General features: G+C 42.0%; 1 protein-coding gene and 1 long non-coding RNA gene across 3 annotated transcripts in view; one reads left to right on the top strand and one right to left on the bottom strand.

The window, feature by feature from the left end:
- Positions 1–16,827, bottom strand: part of unc5cb (unc-5 netrin receptor Cb) — a 143,330-nt gene that overhangs the window by 51,991 nt on the left and 74,512 nt on the right. For both annotated transcript variants that reach the window (XM_027139723.2, XM_027139724.2), the window contains exons 3-4: positions 14,510–14,653; positions 1,637–1,740 (exon numbers count right to left, since the gene is read on the bottom strand). In XM_027139723.2, the coding sequence (XP_026995524.1) occupies positions 1,637–1,740; positions 14,510–14,653 (248 nt within the window). The remainder of the gene's footprint in view (positions 1–1,636; positions 1,741–14,509; positions 14,654–16,827) is intronic.
- Positions 1–16,827, top strand: part of LOC125139727 — a 40,623-nt gene that overhangs the window by 8,583 nt on the left and 15,213 nt on the right. The window contains exons 3-4 of the long non-coding RNA XR_007138801.1: positions 6,622–6,788; positions 14,512–14,667. This is a non-coding gene — a long non-coding RNA (uncharacterized LOC125139727). The remainder of the gene's footprint in view (positions 1–6,621; positions 6,789–14,511; positions 14,668–16,827) is intronic.

Below are 16,827 nucleotides of genomic sequence, written 5' to 3' on the forward strand. Positions count from 1 at the left end.
AGATCATATTCATAACGTTCGGCTAAGCGTTGAGCAAATTTAACTCACTGAAGTGAACAACAAAACAAAACATACAACAATTAGGATATGGGGGACATGGGGACCGTAAGGAGGTGTTTAATTAACGTTTATTTAGAAGGAGGCTCCGGTGTCAGCGGTTTTCAGGTGTTCTTGGTAATTGACAAGCCATTTAAAGTCGATATGAACATTTTTAGTGTAACTACAAATAGTACAAATGGATTAAAAAGTATATGTCAGTCATTAATAAAATAAAAAAAACCCTTTTAATTGTTGCCAAAGTGCTGTAGTACAAGGGGAATTAATACAGTCCATGATGTGCTGGTACTGTAAAATAATCAGCTCTGGTGTGGCAGTACTTTACACTAGACTTTACATCCAACCAGTATAAAATATCCAATGTATTTATGGATGTATATCTTGGATGTACAGTGGAATGTAGTAATAGTATAGAGAATATTAATAAAGAGAACATTCCGCCATCATGCCTTTTTATTGCTTAGATCAAAATCTGAAATGCATAGATTAAATGATTGATTAGTGATGCCTCGTGGTGATGTCTAGTGATGAACATCGCTTATTAGTGGCTGTATTAACATTACAGATATGCTAGCATTCTAACGTGCTAATGTACAACTGTGACAAAGGAGACCGGTCATTCTGCCTGAACATTTTAACTGTGAGGAAAATATCCAGAGCTACATTTCAAAAGCCGCAACAGGGCTTGAAAGAGCTTCTTATCTGCACCGAGCCATCCGTTTAAACCACTGCAGAAAATGTGCCTTGAGCCAGCGATATATATTTTTTTTTCCTTCATAAAAGCCTTTTCTGTTATAAACCTTTTAAAAGAAATCAGAAATAACGAACTCTAATGTATCGTGCAACGTCGCCTTCTTTGTGCTGTCGTTTTGAACACACACCCACTTCCACGGAGCATTCCTGTGTTACCGGAGTAGATCGGATAAAGTTAATGGTGACACGTGTTAAGATGATTATGAGGATGGTGAAGAAAAAAAAAAACACAGAGCCTGAGGAATTAATGGTAAACCTTCCTCTCGGATCTGTCCGTCGGTTGGTTAATCCTGCCTGCAGGATGCTCGGCTCATGGATTTTCCATAAATTTTGTACTCAAGGGGAGCAACGTGGCCTTTCGTCATTGTGCTCGAGGGTTTTAAATCGTTTTTTTTTTTTGTCATCGTCAAGATGCATGCTTTCCTTTTCTTTTCTTTTCTTTCTTTTCTTTTTTAAGACACAAGAAAGACTTTGCAACAACAAAAAAAAGACACGTGAATTAATCCTATTTAGCTGGAACTTTCTGGTATAGTTAGGCCAAGTTTATCTGACAGTCTACTGCAGGTACAATCGATGTCCAGATCAATATGTCCCATGCAGCTAAATACAGATTAACAGGTGGCCACTGAGGCAAATGTTTCTAAACAAAGTCTGACATTTAGGCTTAGTGATTTAGTTATCTGCTTGTCAGCTACCATGGACTTTGGCTTGCCTTTTGTTCCGCTAACAAAAGGCAGCCTCTAATTTGATATAAACTTCATCAGCAGAGTGCTGCGGTGTTGTTTTGTTGTGTGATACAGGAGAGCATGAGGTCAAGATGACGCACCTCTGCAGCAGGGACTCCTTCAGGTGGACGGCACTGGAGGAGCACTTCCTGTTCAAGAGACACCTCTTTCCCCAGCGGCTCCTGGTCGAAGGATTTTCGGAGATCTGACAAACAAAAACATACAGACATATGAGAAATTAGTGTCGTATATTATATGGCTCTAATATGGTTCTGTTTGTGTCTTGTTCTCTCTTGTCTTTTTGATCCAGGCGCTTCACGATAAAAACACCTCAATCATAAAACTCAGCACAAGGTGTTCATTACTAGCAGCACCAGGCAGACGAGAGAAAAAGTCTACTGATAACATAAGGTGGTGAAAAGACAAACAGCAGCTCTTGACAATCAATTGATCAAGGAGATATTCAGACACAATGCGAACAAAAACGTACAAAGTTAAACAAACCTCATTCCTTTCCGATGCAACCTCGATCTCAATCCAAGGTATCTAATGTAGCCAGCTAATATATTTCATTTTAAATCACCTAGCTAACATTATAAAGTACCATTTAATAGAAACCATGGCGATTTCTTCATGACTGTATTCGATACAATCAATTTTGCACTTCAACAACTTCAACAAGACAGATTTCATGTTATAACTAGAACAAATTTCCTGCTTACACAACTGTACTATTTGTCCATTAGGAATTATTTATAATTACACCATCTGTCATCACCCAGATGAGGATGGCTTCCCTTTTGAGTCTGGTTTCTCTCAAGTTTGTTTGTTCCTCATGGAGATCTTAGGGAGATTTCTCCTCATCGCTATTACCTCTGGCTTACTACAGATAAAATGAAAGTGTATATAAAGATTAAATAATGTTTTTAATTAATCTCCTGAATTTATACATTTCTGTAAAGCTGATTCGTGATAGGGGGACATGGTGGCTTAGTGGTTAGTATGTTCGCCTCACACCTCCAGGGTTGTGGGTTCGATTCCCGTCTCTGCTTTTTGTGTGTGCAGTTTGCATGTTCTCCCCGTGCCTCGGGGGTTTCCTCCGTGTACTCCGGTTTCCTCCCACGGTCCAAAGAAAAATTGTCCGTAGTGTGTGTGTGTGAGTGAATGAGAGTGTGTGTGTGTGCCCTGCGATGGGTTGGCACTCTGTCCAGGGTGTATCTGCCTTGATGCCCGATGACGCCCGAGTTGGCACAGGCTCCCCGTGACCCGAGGTAGTTCAGATAAGCGGTAGAAAATGAATGAATGAATGATTCGTGATACAATGACCATGGTTAAAAGTGCTTTACACATAAAATTTTAATTGCATTGAATAAAGAACAAGCCTGGTAGAACTATATATACTATATATATACATATACCTCTTGGTGGTCCAACGGCAAGATCCTGTGCTCACCGACACGGCCCAGGTCTGATTCCGTGGCAGGGAGCTAACTTAGCCACTGAAGAGTTAACTGTCAGTGCCCATCCCAAGCCCAGAGAAAATGGGAGGGTTGTGTCAGAAGGGGCATCTTACTTAGCATAATACCTGTGTCAGAATCAAATATGCGGACCAGATGATGCGCAGCGATGACCCCAAACAGAAAGCAGCCGAAATAACAGCAACATTTAAACCAGAGAAGCATAAACATAGCTCTGAAGTTGCAAATTGATTAATACTTAAATCATTCACATCAGTATATCAGTATATCAGTAATAACATGTACCAAAATACACACAAAAAAGTATGACATGACTGTAATTTCATTTTATTCTGGACTTTACCTTATGTGAAATTTCCAGGAAGGCAAAGAAGCACAAAACGTTCACTTTGATCGCAAGTCTATGAATATGCAAATTAGAAATTCCCCCCAGTCCTACACATGACCACTCACTTTCCCTTTTGTACGATCTCTAATTTGCATACTGTAACATAATTGGCTGTTATATCTTCTGATGCAACAGCACTCGCATGTTTTCAATGAACTGATTTTTTTTTTCTCATGCAAACACATTTCCTTAAGGTTGGGACGACTTTGAATTCATAATTGTAATCCCAGATAAAACCACACATCAAATGTAATCTGACTCTTACCGCAAGCGCTATCATCTAAAAGGGATAATATATGCTTGTTCCTTGCATATTTCAATTTAACTCATTCAAATATTTTCGAAGATGCGTTATATTCTCTTTTCCGACCCCATCAGAAACACAATTAAATTTTTCTATTTATACGTAATGTTCTTCTCTGGAGCACTTGCATTTTATACCCTCGGAAATCAAGCTTGTAATTGAACACGCACACCAAAGGCCAACGCTGTGTTTTGGAAAGAAAAAAAAAAAAAAACGCAGTGAAGGCAAAATCAGCCCTTCAAGGATGCCGTACTCTGGAAACTTGTCATTAGGAGGTGAGGACGGATCTAATATTTATGTCGGTGTGTCCTTTTTTCCTCTCAGGTTCTCATAAATCTGTCCACAGTTTCCTCCCTGACTTGACTACACCTGCTGGAATAAAGATATTTTTCACTCGGGATGCACCACGCTGCTCCGTGAGCCCCTCAAGTTCCTTGGATCCATATTTGACTTTCAGTTCCAGTACAGCAAAGTCACTGCTAGAAGGATGAAGAAAAGGAAGAACATGCTGATTGCAGATATTTATAGTCATGGGTTTTCAGGAAAGCTGTTAAGGATGTAGATTTCTAAGACTTCCTGAAAGCTTCAACGTAAACGTTTAGGTGAGAGAAGCGAACGTTTTCTAAATTCAAGCTCTATAGCACTGCCGCTTTGACACGAGGATCTGACGTTCCGAATTCTCAGGTCTACTCTTCCTGTTTATCTGCTGACACTTTTATTCGCTTTATCGCTGCAAGCAGAGTGGGATCAGCTTGACAAATGGCTTCCAACCCCTTTCTCCCTGATAGCAACAGTAGAACGACTCAGAAAGGCTTTAAAAAAATAAATAAAAGACTAATACCACTGCCTGTCCAACCATCCAGGACAGTGTAATCCCTTTGGAGAGAAATGATTGATTAACGTGTGACATGTTTAGAATACAGTGTCTAGTTTTTTTTTGTTTGTTTTTTTATGACAGGTTGATACCAAAGAAGCCTTGTCACTTCTTGTCAAACTTTTGTAAAAACATGCTGAATTACCATTCAGGTGGCAGAGTGCTACCAGGGGGGTGGTTTGTTTTAAAGGCGGGGCGAAATGGCTTACTAGTGGTTGATCTTTCAGTCCGCCAACATGACTGGCGGTCAAAGTCACCTCGGGCCTCAAACCTGATCTCACATATGAATTAGTTTGTCCGACATTGATAGATGGCCGAGGCTGGGGCTGACACCTCCGGGTTTTCTTCATCTCTCCATCTCCTTCCCATCCTGCGAACAACCACGCCAGCCTAGCGGGAAAGCAAAGGATTTCTTGTGCTGCTCTAATAAAAATCCAATAGTTCTCCCCCTTTTCTTGCACTTGATGAAATAGGTGAGAGGCCGGCAGGAGAATAGAGCGAGCAGAGAGGAGCGAGTCTCACTCGGCTAGCTTCTGGCTTCATTACATATATATTATGTTCTGTAGGGAGAGCGTGATGTCAGGACGTGAGGTGGAGGTAATAACACGTGAAGTCGAGCCTTACGGCAACCTGTTTAGGACCACAAACCTCAGAGACTCCTTCAGTTCAGGGTTTGCCCTACGAAAGCCTGAACTGTGTGAGAAAGAATGAACTGTTTGGACTTGAACTTTCACATTTTCTCTTTGGAAAGGAGTAAAGAAACTGGAAAGAATATTATGCATGCTAGGCGGGGAACAAAAGAGGACATGGCCAAGGTTTTCCCCAACTTAATTTCATTGTAGAATGATTTGACAGTAAGAGGTTCATTTTATTATGGTGACAACTGGAAATGGAATAGTTGAGGATTAGAATATGATCAGGTGACACCGTAGTTTCACAGAGCTTATGCTTATTACAATATATCCTCAGATTCCTGTTCGTGTCTGGGTGTCAAATCCGATGATGTCTTCTGCTTTTGTAGCCCATCTGCATTAAGGTTCAACCTGTTATGAGATGCTTTTCTTCTCACCACATCAGTAAAGAGTGTTTGTTTGAGTTACAGTAACCTTCCTTTCAGTTTTACCTTACCTAATGTTTTTGTTGTTTGTAAAAATCCCCAGGGTTTATGAAATTCATAAACCCTCCTTGCGTCAGATCACTTATTTCCCTGTGTATGTATGTATGTATGTACAGTATGTTTGCATGTGTGTTGCCCTGCTACCACATGATTGGCTGACTGAATAACTGAATTAATTAGCAGTAATGTCCTTCAGCCTTGCTCAGGAACCTTGTACAGACTTGAAGAATTCGGTGTAAAGATGGCAAGGGAATAAAAGCAAGTGAGAGAAAAATAACGGCAGTAACTCTCTGCTACTAATCTCCACCAACGTGTTGTGGACACACCAACGTACACAGCAGGCAGCCATCCAATCAGTTCTACCTTTCTGCAATAAAGCAGGCTCAGTCCGGCAGCACTCACACCAGCATGTGGTCGGCAACAACAGCGCTGCTTTCTCACTAAAGAAAACCCAACAGAGTTCACTCCACAATGCAAAGCTAAGCCTCTGGGACGATCATTTGAACAACTGGAATGCTAATATCCAAACGATTTATCCAATCTGAGCCATTACTGTTATAGTGGACGTGCACTGACTGCCTTTCATATACATATATAATAAATAGATAACGGTAATTGCTTTACATGTGATAGGATCGTCGTTTTTCAACTTCTATTTCGACAAGACAAAGAAAAAGGGCTCAGATAAGAACACATTCAGTAGTGAGTTTCTGTCTTCTAGGAAAAACACAGCCGGGTTTTGTCTCCTTGGGGAACGTGGTCAAAAAAAGTGTTTAAAAAATGTAGAATTCCTGTATAGTGCTGTTAGAGTGGTTGTTCCGCGCTAGCTGAATACTTACAGCTTGGTTGATTTATTAAAATGTTTTTATCATTTTTACATCTAGATTTATGTGTCTATGACTGTTTTTTTTTTTATTTTCTGTAGTTGGATAACAGCCAGGGCAAGCAGGAAACATATTCCATATTCCCATAATACAGCTGTAGAAGTGTGACTGGTAGCCTCATCATGGTCTCAGTGGGGAAGATGGATGGACTTCCTCTTTATGTGCTGAAAGTGCACTTGCTGCGGGAGTGCACATCACCTGTTCTTGGGTCAGTATGGGCACAAAAAGACACACACACACACACACACACACACACACACACACACACACACACACACACACACACACACACACACACACACACACAAATGCTTGTCTTACTATACTTGTGAGGACCTTCCATTGATGTAATTATTAATGTAGCCATCACAGTGAAACCACTGACAGGTGAAGTAAATAACATTGATTATCTTGTTACCATGGCACCTGTCAAGGGCTGGGATTTATTATGCAGCAAGTAAACAGTCAGTTTTTGAAACTGATGTGTTGGAAGTAGGAAAAGAATCTGACTCTTAACCCTAAGGTTGTGGGTTCGAGTCTCGGGCCGGCCACGACCGAGGTGCCTTTGAGCAAGGCACCGAACCCCTTACTGCTCCCCGAGCGCCGCAGCATAAATGGCTGCCCACTGCTCCGGGTGTGTGTTCATGGTGTGTGTGTGTGTGTGTGTGTGTGTGTGTGTGTGTGTTCACTGCTGTGTGTGTGCACTTTGGATGGGTTAAATGCAGAGAACAAGTTGTGAGTACGGGTCACCATACTTAGCTGTATGTCACGTATGACACTTTCAAAAATGGGCAAGCATAGTGATCTGTGAAACATCGACAAGAACCTATTTCTGGCTTTTATGTGGATGTTCCTTGATGGCATCCACCACTTACCCAAACATTGTTACAGACCAAATACACCCCTTCAAAACAACCATATTCCCTAATGGCAGTGTTCTCTTTCATCACACTGCAAAAATTATTCAGGAATGGTTTAAGGAACATGACAAAGAGCTCAAGGTGTTGACTTGGCCTCCAAATTCTCTAGATGTCAGTCTGTCAGTCTGATCAAGCATCTGTGGCATGTATCGGATAAGCAGGTCTGATCCATGGAGGCCAGGTGAAGTCCATGTCTCGGCGTGTAAAGAGCCGCACTATATTGGGCTGGTGGTTTTCAGGGTTATGTCTGATTAATGTATAGTAACACTGTGTTACAGAAAAATCTTGAAGAATTGTGATACAATATTTTTTAAATATAGGCTCACTCCTTTCACACACACACACACACACACACTCATCAGGTTTCTGTACCCAAGGCTAATATAGTATCGAGCACTAGTGCCTCTGGCTTCCTGTGTAATGAGAGAAAAGCCAGCATAGAAAGTGTGTGGGCGCTGATAAACAGCGGGTCGCTCAGCCTGTCTGTACAGACTGAGCTAGCGACATGACGTGGCCCTGTAGGGGTCTGTCCACTGCGTGCCTGACTCTCTTTCTCAGACACACTCTAACACATACACACACACACACACACAGAAAAGTGTGTGTGTGTCTGAGAGAGACAGATAGGGTGCACAGAAGTCACTGTTCCTCCAGCAGCTCACACGTTTTCTATTTGCTTTAATTGCACTGACACAGTGGTGACACCACTACAGGCCTGAGCCCGCTTCCCATCTCCGAGCCCGCTCCATGACTTTCATTTATCCTCATATACAGGGAAAAAGGTGTGACTTGCGGCTTTCCGTTCACAAAGCAGTGTTTGTGTGGGATGTCAAACCGGATCTTTTCTCCTTTTCGTTTACCAGCTGCCCCATCGCTCGGTTTCTAAACCTTGAGTCATCATTGCTATGATGCAATCTGAAATTTGTCAAGTTAAACCGTAATGGCATCCTCTGTCACAGAGCGTCATCCTTTCTGGCAAACACTGAGCACACTCACACACCTCCATCTACCCAAATGTGTTTGCTCGCTGTCAGTGGCGTATGCTTCGAGGGCCATTACTGTAATAATGCATAGTGGGTCCTACTTTAAAGCGGCGGTGGCGCCTGGGCGAGCCGGCTGCTGCACTACATTGGGATTGGCACTTTAAACAACTCGCTCCAATTATGAGCATTTTCATTCCATTACAGCCTTCCGCCAGCGCCCCCCCACTCCTCCCCCTGGGGCCTCTAGCGCTCCTCTAGACCAGTGTGGGTGGAATTAATTGGTTGTGTTACTTCACGTGCGAGCTAGGAACCAGCATCGACTATGAATCGAGAGACTGTTTAGATTGGGTTTTTATTATTATTATTATTAAAGTTTAGTTTGGAGCTTTTATCACATGTAGGCAGTTAGTGAGTTGTCTGCTAGATTTTTAAACATTATCTCTTAAGCACTAATTGCCTAGTCTGAGTCCGATTTTAAAAACAGAGCGAGAAATATAAAACTTTCTGCATCAAATGAACTCCTTGATTAGCTGGAGGATGGACGTCTGTCTGATTGCCACAATTATGTCCTTTCTTCAATCGCCCTGCATTCCCTCCTTCTGTCCCTGTTCCACTGACAATAATCCCACTGGCAGGAGTTCTAAAAGGTGACGCATTAAGTGCGGAATGAAGCCAGATAGCTGCCATGTAAAAGCACTTTGGGGTTCTCCAACAAGTGTAGTCCATATTTTTGTGCACTTCTAGCAGTTTGAAGAAATATGAGCAGTGAATAATGTTCGGGGGAATGAAGGGGGGCAGTGGAAATAAGCAAACGGCAAAAAAACACTGGATTTATTACTCACACTAATGGACAAAATGCATTACAATGCCATTGGTGATATGTAGTGGCACAACACAAAGTTCTTTTGCCATTACAAATTAATGACGAATGATGTAGGGGCCATTTTGCTTATTGTGAAGCATTTCAGCCTCAGTGCTTTCAGCCAAGATGCGTTTATTTATTTATTTATTTATTTATATTCATTTATTTTAAATTAAGGAATGGAGTGAATAATAAACCTGACTTCAATTAAAAGGACACAAAGACACAATATTTGGAGAACCGTTTCATTTGACCAATCCATGTAGCTTCAGAGAAGAAAAAGCTTGTTCTACATCGCTGCGGAGGAAAACACGTTTATGCTGAAAGTTACCTCTGTACTGTGAAATTAAAAGCTGAGATGTGAGAAACAAAATTATTACTTTGGCATGAGGAACAAAGGGTTGTGGAGCTGTGTGTGGGGGCAACAAAGGAAAGTGATTGTTTAGAAATAAGTAAAAAAAAAAACAAAAAAAAAAACTTTAATCTGCAAAAGTACACATCCCACATTACGCATACATGATCCCTGGGGAGACGAAGGAGCTGGAAGGAGGAAAGTAAAAGTGGCCTGAGGATACGTTCCGGTGGAGCTACCTCGCTTCACTGCACAAACCCAGGCTGAGACTCCACATATGAGGACAATTACTCTAAGTGGATGTGTTTGGCTACTTGTCATGCTAAATTACACAAGTTTGCTGAATTATAGGCTATTTCCATCCATTTTTTTTTCACCCATCCCCCCTGTTAAAAGGTTCGATCTTGATGCTGCAAAGTGAGGCTTGGCACCGTCTCGGATGGCTGTGGGGAGCGTGTTGGCATCTTACCTGCAGAACAATAAAAGTCATAATAGCTGGTTCGAGGGTAGAGACACATTCCTGCCGTGAAAAGTGCCAGCACGAGGCTCTAGAATTTTTACGACTGAACTCTTATTTTCAAAATAAGAGCTCTCGACGTGTCCCGCATGTGATCTTCAGCTCTGCCTCTCCAACCCATCTTCGGTTTCCATGGAAAGCTCCAAAACAACTCGTGGCATTTTTTAGAGAGGCAAGAGGAAAACACTGAAGACATGACTTAACTTTTAGCTGTTAATCAGGAAGTGTATCCTTCCTAAAGCCCAACTCACACCTTTAAAAATTAATCTCTGCAACCACATCGACGACTCTGACTCATTTACCGAGAAAGACAGAGAAGCTCTCTTGTGAGTCATTCTGTAATCGGCACATTTTGCACTCTCCTACTGTAATTGCATCCCACCTGGAATGGCTGCAACTGTACAACCTGTTCTCATTTCTTTCCCTTCCTCTGCCCTGTTTTGTTACTCACTGTTCTTTCACGTTGTCGGCTTTGTCAGCTGTCTCTTGTTGTCATTCTGTTGCTCTCTGAGTTTGACCTTTCTTTCTTTTTTCTTCTCTTTTTTTTGTGTGTCCATCTCCCTCCCACCAGATCAAACAACTCATCATCCTACAGTATAACCCATCCTCCAAGTGCCCGGATACCAGCAGACCCACAAATCACGCCCCAATTAATAACTGCCATCCAACTGCTACTGCCCAGTTACAGCTTCCCCCCACTTTATAGCTTTAACATTGATCACCATTCCACAACAACAAATGCATGACTGTTTATCACGCCAAATGTTTCTTAGCCGCTAATTAAAACGTCTTTCCAACACGGAAAGAGAGGCTTGATTTTCACCCCACTAGTCTCTAGGGGAGATTTTAATAAGAGCGGATGAGGAATTTATTCAGATCTGAAGGAAAGGTTAGTGATGGCAGGCAGCCGATCACAGCCAATTAGAGAGATGAGTCAGGCTGCAGGCGATCGCTCACTAGAGAGCGCCCTTTCCTGCTGTTCTGAATCATGTCTTAGACATAAACGTTCCAGTGTGAACTTCAAAACCGGTCTCAGTTAAGGGGGAGGCACAAAGAGCTGCCTGTCACTGTGGAGTTCAGATGGGACACCATGGCACAGGCTGGCACCTTCAGGACACAGATCATGGGAGAAACCATTTAGACTTGGGTTGATAAGCAAAACTGGAGCCTGGGTGTGTACAGAGTTTCATACACCAGGAGGAACAAAATCTGCCACTCATCTTCTTAGATATAGTAAGAAAGTTACACATTTCCTTGATGGAAAGCAACATCACTGGATCAAGCAGAGTGAAAGACTCAGGACTGTGACATGGGGAAGGGGGAAAGGCTTTCAATGCACGTCTTGATTGAGAACTCTCAATCATTCAAGATCCGTACGTCAAATTGGCTCATCTGCTCTTTTTATCAAAGGGTCAAAGAAGCAGAATTTTCACGCATTTTCTCGAGAACATCAGAATAAACTATAATGCATTACGATTTGACTGGGGACGTTGAGAATACGGGTCGTCTGAAGGCTTCAAGGCCGTCAGAAGTTCCAGCGCCCGGATGTCCTGCGTCTTTGACATTTTCATCAACCTGCTTTCAAAGCCTCCTATGTCTGATAATGGCATTCTACATAAGTAGCTGGAAAGTGCTGGAACAAGAGAAGATGAAGCACTCGAGCTGTTCTACAGAAATCTGATTACAACACAATGCCGGAATTGAGTGCTGTCTAGTCTAGGCACAAGGACAGAAGAGAAATAGAAAAAAAAAGAACCTTTATAAAAACAACCCAGAAACAAAAAAGAAAGAGCCAAACAATACAGATAAGCCTGTATGGAAGGCTTGTTCATCTCAGTTCTGTTTATCTAGCATGACTGATTCATCCTGCAGAGAGCAGAGAGCACGTGTGTGTCTCACACACCAACTCATTAGCCACGGTCAGGTATAAACACAGATTTACAGACACACACACACACACACACACACACAAACACACACACTGACACACACACAGAGGCATGCAAGTATAAACATCTTTACCTGCCAAGGAATGGATACGCAGATGAAGATGGAGCGACACATCGCAATGCAGCTGTCTCGCCCACATGACGCTCACAGCACTCCCGCACCTCTCAGTGCTGCCTTTGTTTTGACCCACATTGTTTTCCATAATAATCAACCTGATGCTTACTACCTACTGTGTGTAGTTAAGCCTGTCATTTTAGGTGTAGATTTAAAACAGTACAGGATGTCATGCTTTTCGTGTTATTTTATCCTCTGGTGTTTTGATGTCATGGCTTTTTATTTAGCTTGCTTTAGAGCTTCACACCATCATGTTGTGCTTCTTAGATCTGCGGTTTTCTTGCTAACAAATTGAAGGTTATTGCTTATGGTTTTCTGGCTGTATTTCAGTGTAAAAATGTAAACACTTAAAGCACTCATGCAATTTTAGTAACGGTTGTCGTGCGAGTCGACTCGGGCCGCACAAATTTTGAACATGGACCGTAACCCATTTCACCAGTATGTTGTATCAGAATAAACAAATTAATTATTTTATTTTTTAACTCTGTTCAGATACCCAGAATTTTAATGGCTGAAAATAAAGCCTACCCATTTTTTAAATGTTAACGAACAAGCACTTGGCAGATCTCAGAGAGTAGAAATGGGTTCGATGTCACCATTTACTTTGAAGATCTAAACATTCAAAAAGATTTGATTTTATTTGATGGAACTGTTTTTGGAACATTTCTATGAATATATTGCCTCTAGTAGGCTAAATATAAACAGAAATACTTCAAATACAAACACTTTATGCCCTGACTGTCTACTTTAATATGAGCCATTAACCACCACTGTGGAGAGTGACATGAGAAAGTCATACAGACCTAAAGCCAGAGAGGCAACAGCAAGACAACTCCAAAAAGAAAAAGCAACCCAGGTATGTGACGATGGCATCCATAAGGAGGTTGTTGTATCTCCCAGAACAGTTACAAAAGCATGGAGGTGATACGGGGAGATGGAGAGTTACACGAAAAGAGCTGTAGAAGGTTGTAGAAGGGCAACACCTCAGCAACAGAAGGAAAAAAAACTTGCTGTCTTAGAACCTTTACAGATCTTTACATGACATTCTGAAAACGTTTTACGGCTTGTCCGTTACTGACAGTGTTACGGCACTCAGGTAATCACGCATCCTGAAACTGCCACGTACGCAATGTCACGACTGATGTATGGAATGTATGGAAAAGTGCAGCTTTCCTGGAACTGGAAAAGTTTTAAACACACAATAGCGTGTGGTTTCATGTATTTCCTGTGTGACCACAGTACAGAGAGCAGATACACAAAAAGAAGGAATGTAAGCACAGGACGACGTGGTCACATTCTGTTCAGACTGAGCGAAGTGTGTGGGCCACTTCTCTGCCCCCGAGGCTGGTTTTTACTCAGAATGGGAGAAATCCTCAGAGACTCTTTCCACTGTGGTTAAAGAAGAGTTTCCCATTTGTGTTTGTGTGTTTGTTTGTGCATTTGCCTGTGTATATGTGTGATAGTGTGTGTGTGTGTGTGTGTGTGTGTGTGCATATATATGTGAGAGTGAGTGGGTGTGTGTTTGTGTGTGTGTTTTTGTGTTTTTATATATTTGTGAGATGAGTGTATACATGACGGTGTGGGTGCGTGTGTATTTACGGTACGTGCATGTGTGTTTTTGTATCTGTATATATATGTGTGAGAGTGTGTGAGTGTATATGTGAGAGTGTGTATATATATGTGTGTGCGTGAGTGTATTTGTGAGAGTTTGTGTGTGCATGTGTGTGTTTGTGAGTGTGTGTTTTAGTGTGTGTATATATGTGAGTGTGTGTGAGTGTGTGTGTGTTTTGGAGTGTATATATGTGAGTGTGTGTGAGTGACTGTGTGTACATTTGTGTATTTGTGTGTTTATATGCGAGTGTGTGTGTGTGTGTTTTGGAGTGTATATACTGTATGTGAGTGTGTGTGTGTTTTGGAGTGTATATATGTGAGTGTGTGTGTTTTGGAGTGTATACTGTATATGTGAGTGTGTGTGGGAGACTGTGCGTGTATGTACATTTGTGTTTTTGTGTGTGTGTATATATGTGAGTGTGTGTGTGTTTTGGTGTGTATATACTGTATGTGAGTGTGTGTGTTTTGGAGTATATATATGTGATTGTGTGTGTGTGTGTCTGTTTTAGAGTGTATATTGTATATGTGAGTGTGCGAGAGACTGTGCGTGTATGTACATTTGTGTTTTTGTGTGTGTATATATGTGTGTGTGTGTGTGTTTGCATGTACATGTGACTCACAGGCAATGCGGACGTGGGCCTTGCGGCTCTTGGTGGTACCAGCTGAGCTCCAGGCCACACACTGGCACCAGAAATCCTCGAGTCCAAAGAGCTCCTCCACCTGCTGCCTTGTGATCTCAATACTCGCCTCCCTCACCACCAGACCTGAGAGAAACACAGTGAGTTTTACATCAAGTACTTTACTGCTGCAGTAAATCTCTCCAAAATATGTAGAGAAATATCACATTATTACAGCTGACATGTAAAAAATTGAGCTACTCTTAGAACTGTAAAGAAAGAGAGGGCAGCAAAAGAGAAGGAAAAGACAGAGAGAGTGAAAGATGGACAGAGACAGATTATTTAGATCTGGTAAGGTAGTAGGGCAAGAAGAGAGATAGACAGGTAAACAAACAGAAAGTGAAAGATTGACAGAGAGAGAGAGAGAGAGAGAGAGAGAGAGAGAGAGAGAGAGAGAGAGAGAGAGAGAGAGAATGATGGAACAAGGGAGTGTGGGAAAAAGAAAGAAAAGAGATAGGTACAGAGATTGACAGAAGGGAAAAAGAGCGATTGAGACAGAGAGAAGGAAACAAATACAAAAGAAATGAAAGAAAGGAGACATAGAGGTGTAGAGAGAAGAGATACTGTATAGAGACTGAGGGAAAAAGAGGATAGCAATAGAGATATAAAGAGATAGATATGAGAAAGATATAGACCTATGGAGATAAATCAAGTGAGAGAGAGAGAGAGAGAGAGAGAGAGAGAGAGAGAGAGAGAGAGAGAGACGGAGAGACAGAAAGAGAGAGAGACGGAAAGAGACGGAAAGAGAGACAGAGAGAGAGAGAGAGAGAGAGAGAGAGAGAGAGAGAGAGAGAGAGAACATGATGAAGAGAGGCACACAGAGAGGGGGAAATAAACTACAGAGAGAAATACACAGAAATACAGCTGCAGAGAATGAGAATGAGGGATGGAAGAGGATGAGAGACAGATAGAGTGATCAGAGGGCAGAGGGAACAAGGGAAGCGAAGAGAGAGAGAAGAGGAGAGAGGTAGAGAGGTACACAGAGGCAGAGAGTCAGTACATAATTCAGCAGCTACACTGAGCACAGATTAAAAGCTCTGTATAGGATGTTTATGTGGAGCTGAAAAACTGCGACGCTTCACTGCAAGTCACTAAATCAACATTTGTCACCGCCGCCTGTGCTGAAGTTTCCTACAGCAGATGAGTTCGAGCGTTCGAGCTCGCTTCAGCTCTCTACGATCCACTTAAAAACTGCGTACGGACACATAAATATATCAACACCAGATTTAAACAATTACTTTAATCTTAAAGGGATAGATGAGCCAGGAATAAATATGTTTATGGATAGCTATCACTAGCTGGAAAATCAGACCGAGCTGGTTCCCAGGGTTGCCTTTTTTTTTACACCAATAGCAGAATAAATCCAATACATTTCTACAAACACGCTTTCAGCTTCTACAGACAAAGGAAGTAAAACGTAAGTGAAGAAAACAGATTTAATGCAGTAAGTTTTTAAGGTTAGGTTTATTAAACAGGAAAGGAAGCGTATAGCTACATGTATAACTCACCGAACACACCGTATATGTGAACACGCACTTATATGGATTCTGACACTCACTGTGGTAAACCGATACCTTTCATAATGGACACATGACGAGTTTAAAATGAGACACGGTGCCCATCTTGGATCTGGATTTTCTTCAGAGTTTGTAAATATAGAGCCGTAACTCAAAGTTAAATGTCGGACTCGATCGTTAGACGCGATTCGAATGATCGGATGTGATTTTTGACTGTTGTTTTAAGTGAAACCTGTCGGACCGTACGGTAAGTTTTCTCATTTCTCGACACATTTCTCATTTCTTGTTCATAAACGCGAGTTGCGTCATCGGCTTTACGTGTGATGGAAGCATGAAGAAGCAAAGATGAGTTATCGGAAGTCTAGAGACATCACATGACTGTGCCTGATCCATCCATCATTAGCATCGTGCGTGGTGTGTTAGCCCGCAATAACGCAGCGTTCATAAAGCAGAGCCGCGTGGAAGCCTGCAATCCGCCGGGATGCCAGGATGATTGAGATGTCCGGGGCCTCTGGAGCCGGATTTGGAGCCGAAATCCCGTTTGCTAACCCTGATGATTACTGTTCAGCTGGGCCTCCGATCAAATGAAGGCCAGATCAGAGATTCACTCATTTCTCCATTTCTCTACACTTCATCTCTCTGCAGACTCATTTATATATGATCATGGCGGATTTGGGCAGTGGAGGCGTGCGATTGGCGGACGAGGGTTTGATATCACTAAACAAATCAGGACCGCTAATGTAT

Source organism: Tachysurus fulvidraco, chromosome 20 (assembly GCF_022655615.1).
Source record: "Tachysurus fulvidraco isolate hzauxx_2018 chromosome 20, HZAU_PFXX_2.0, whole genome shotgun sequence".
NCBI classification, from domain to species: domain Eukaryota; kingdom Metazoa; phylum Chordata; class Actinopteri; order Siluriformes; family Bagridae; genus Tachysurus; species Tachysurus fulvidraco.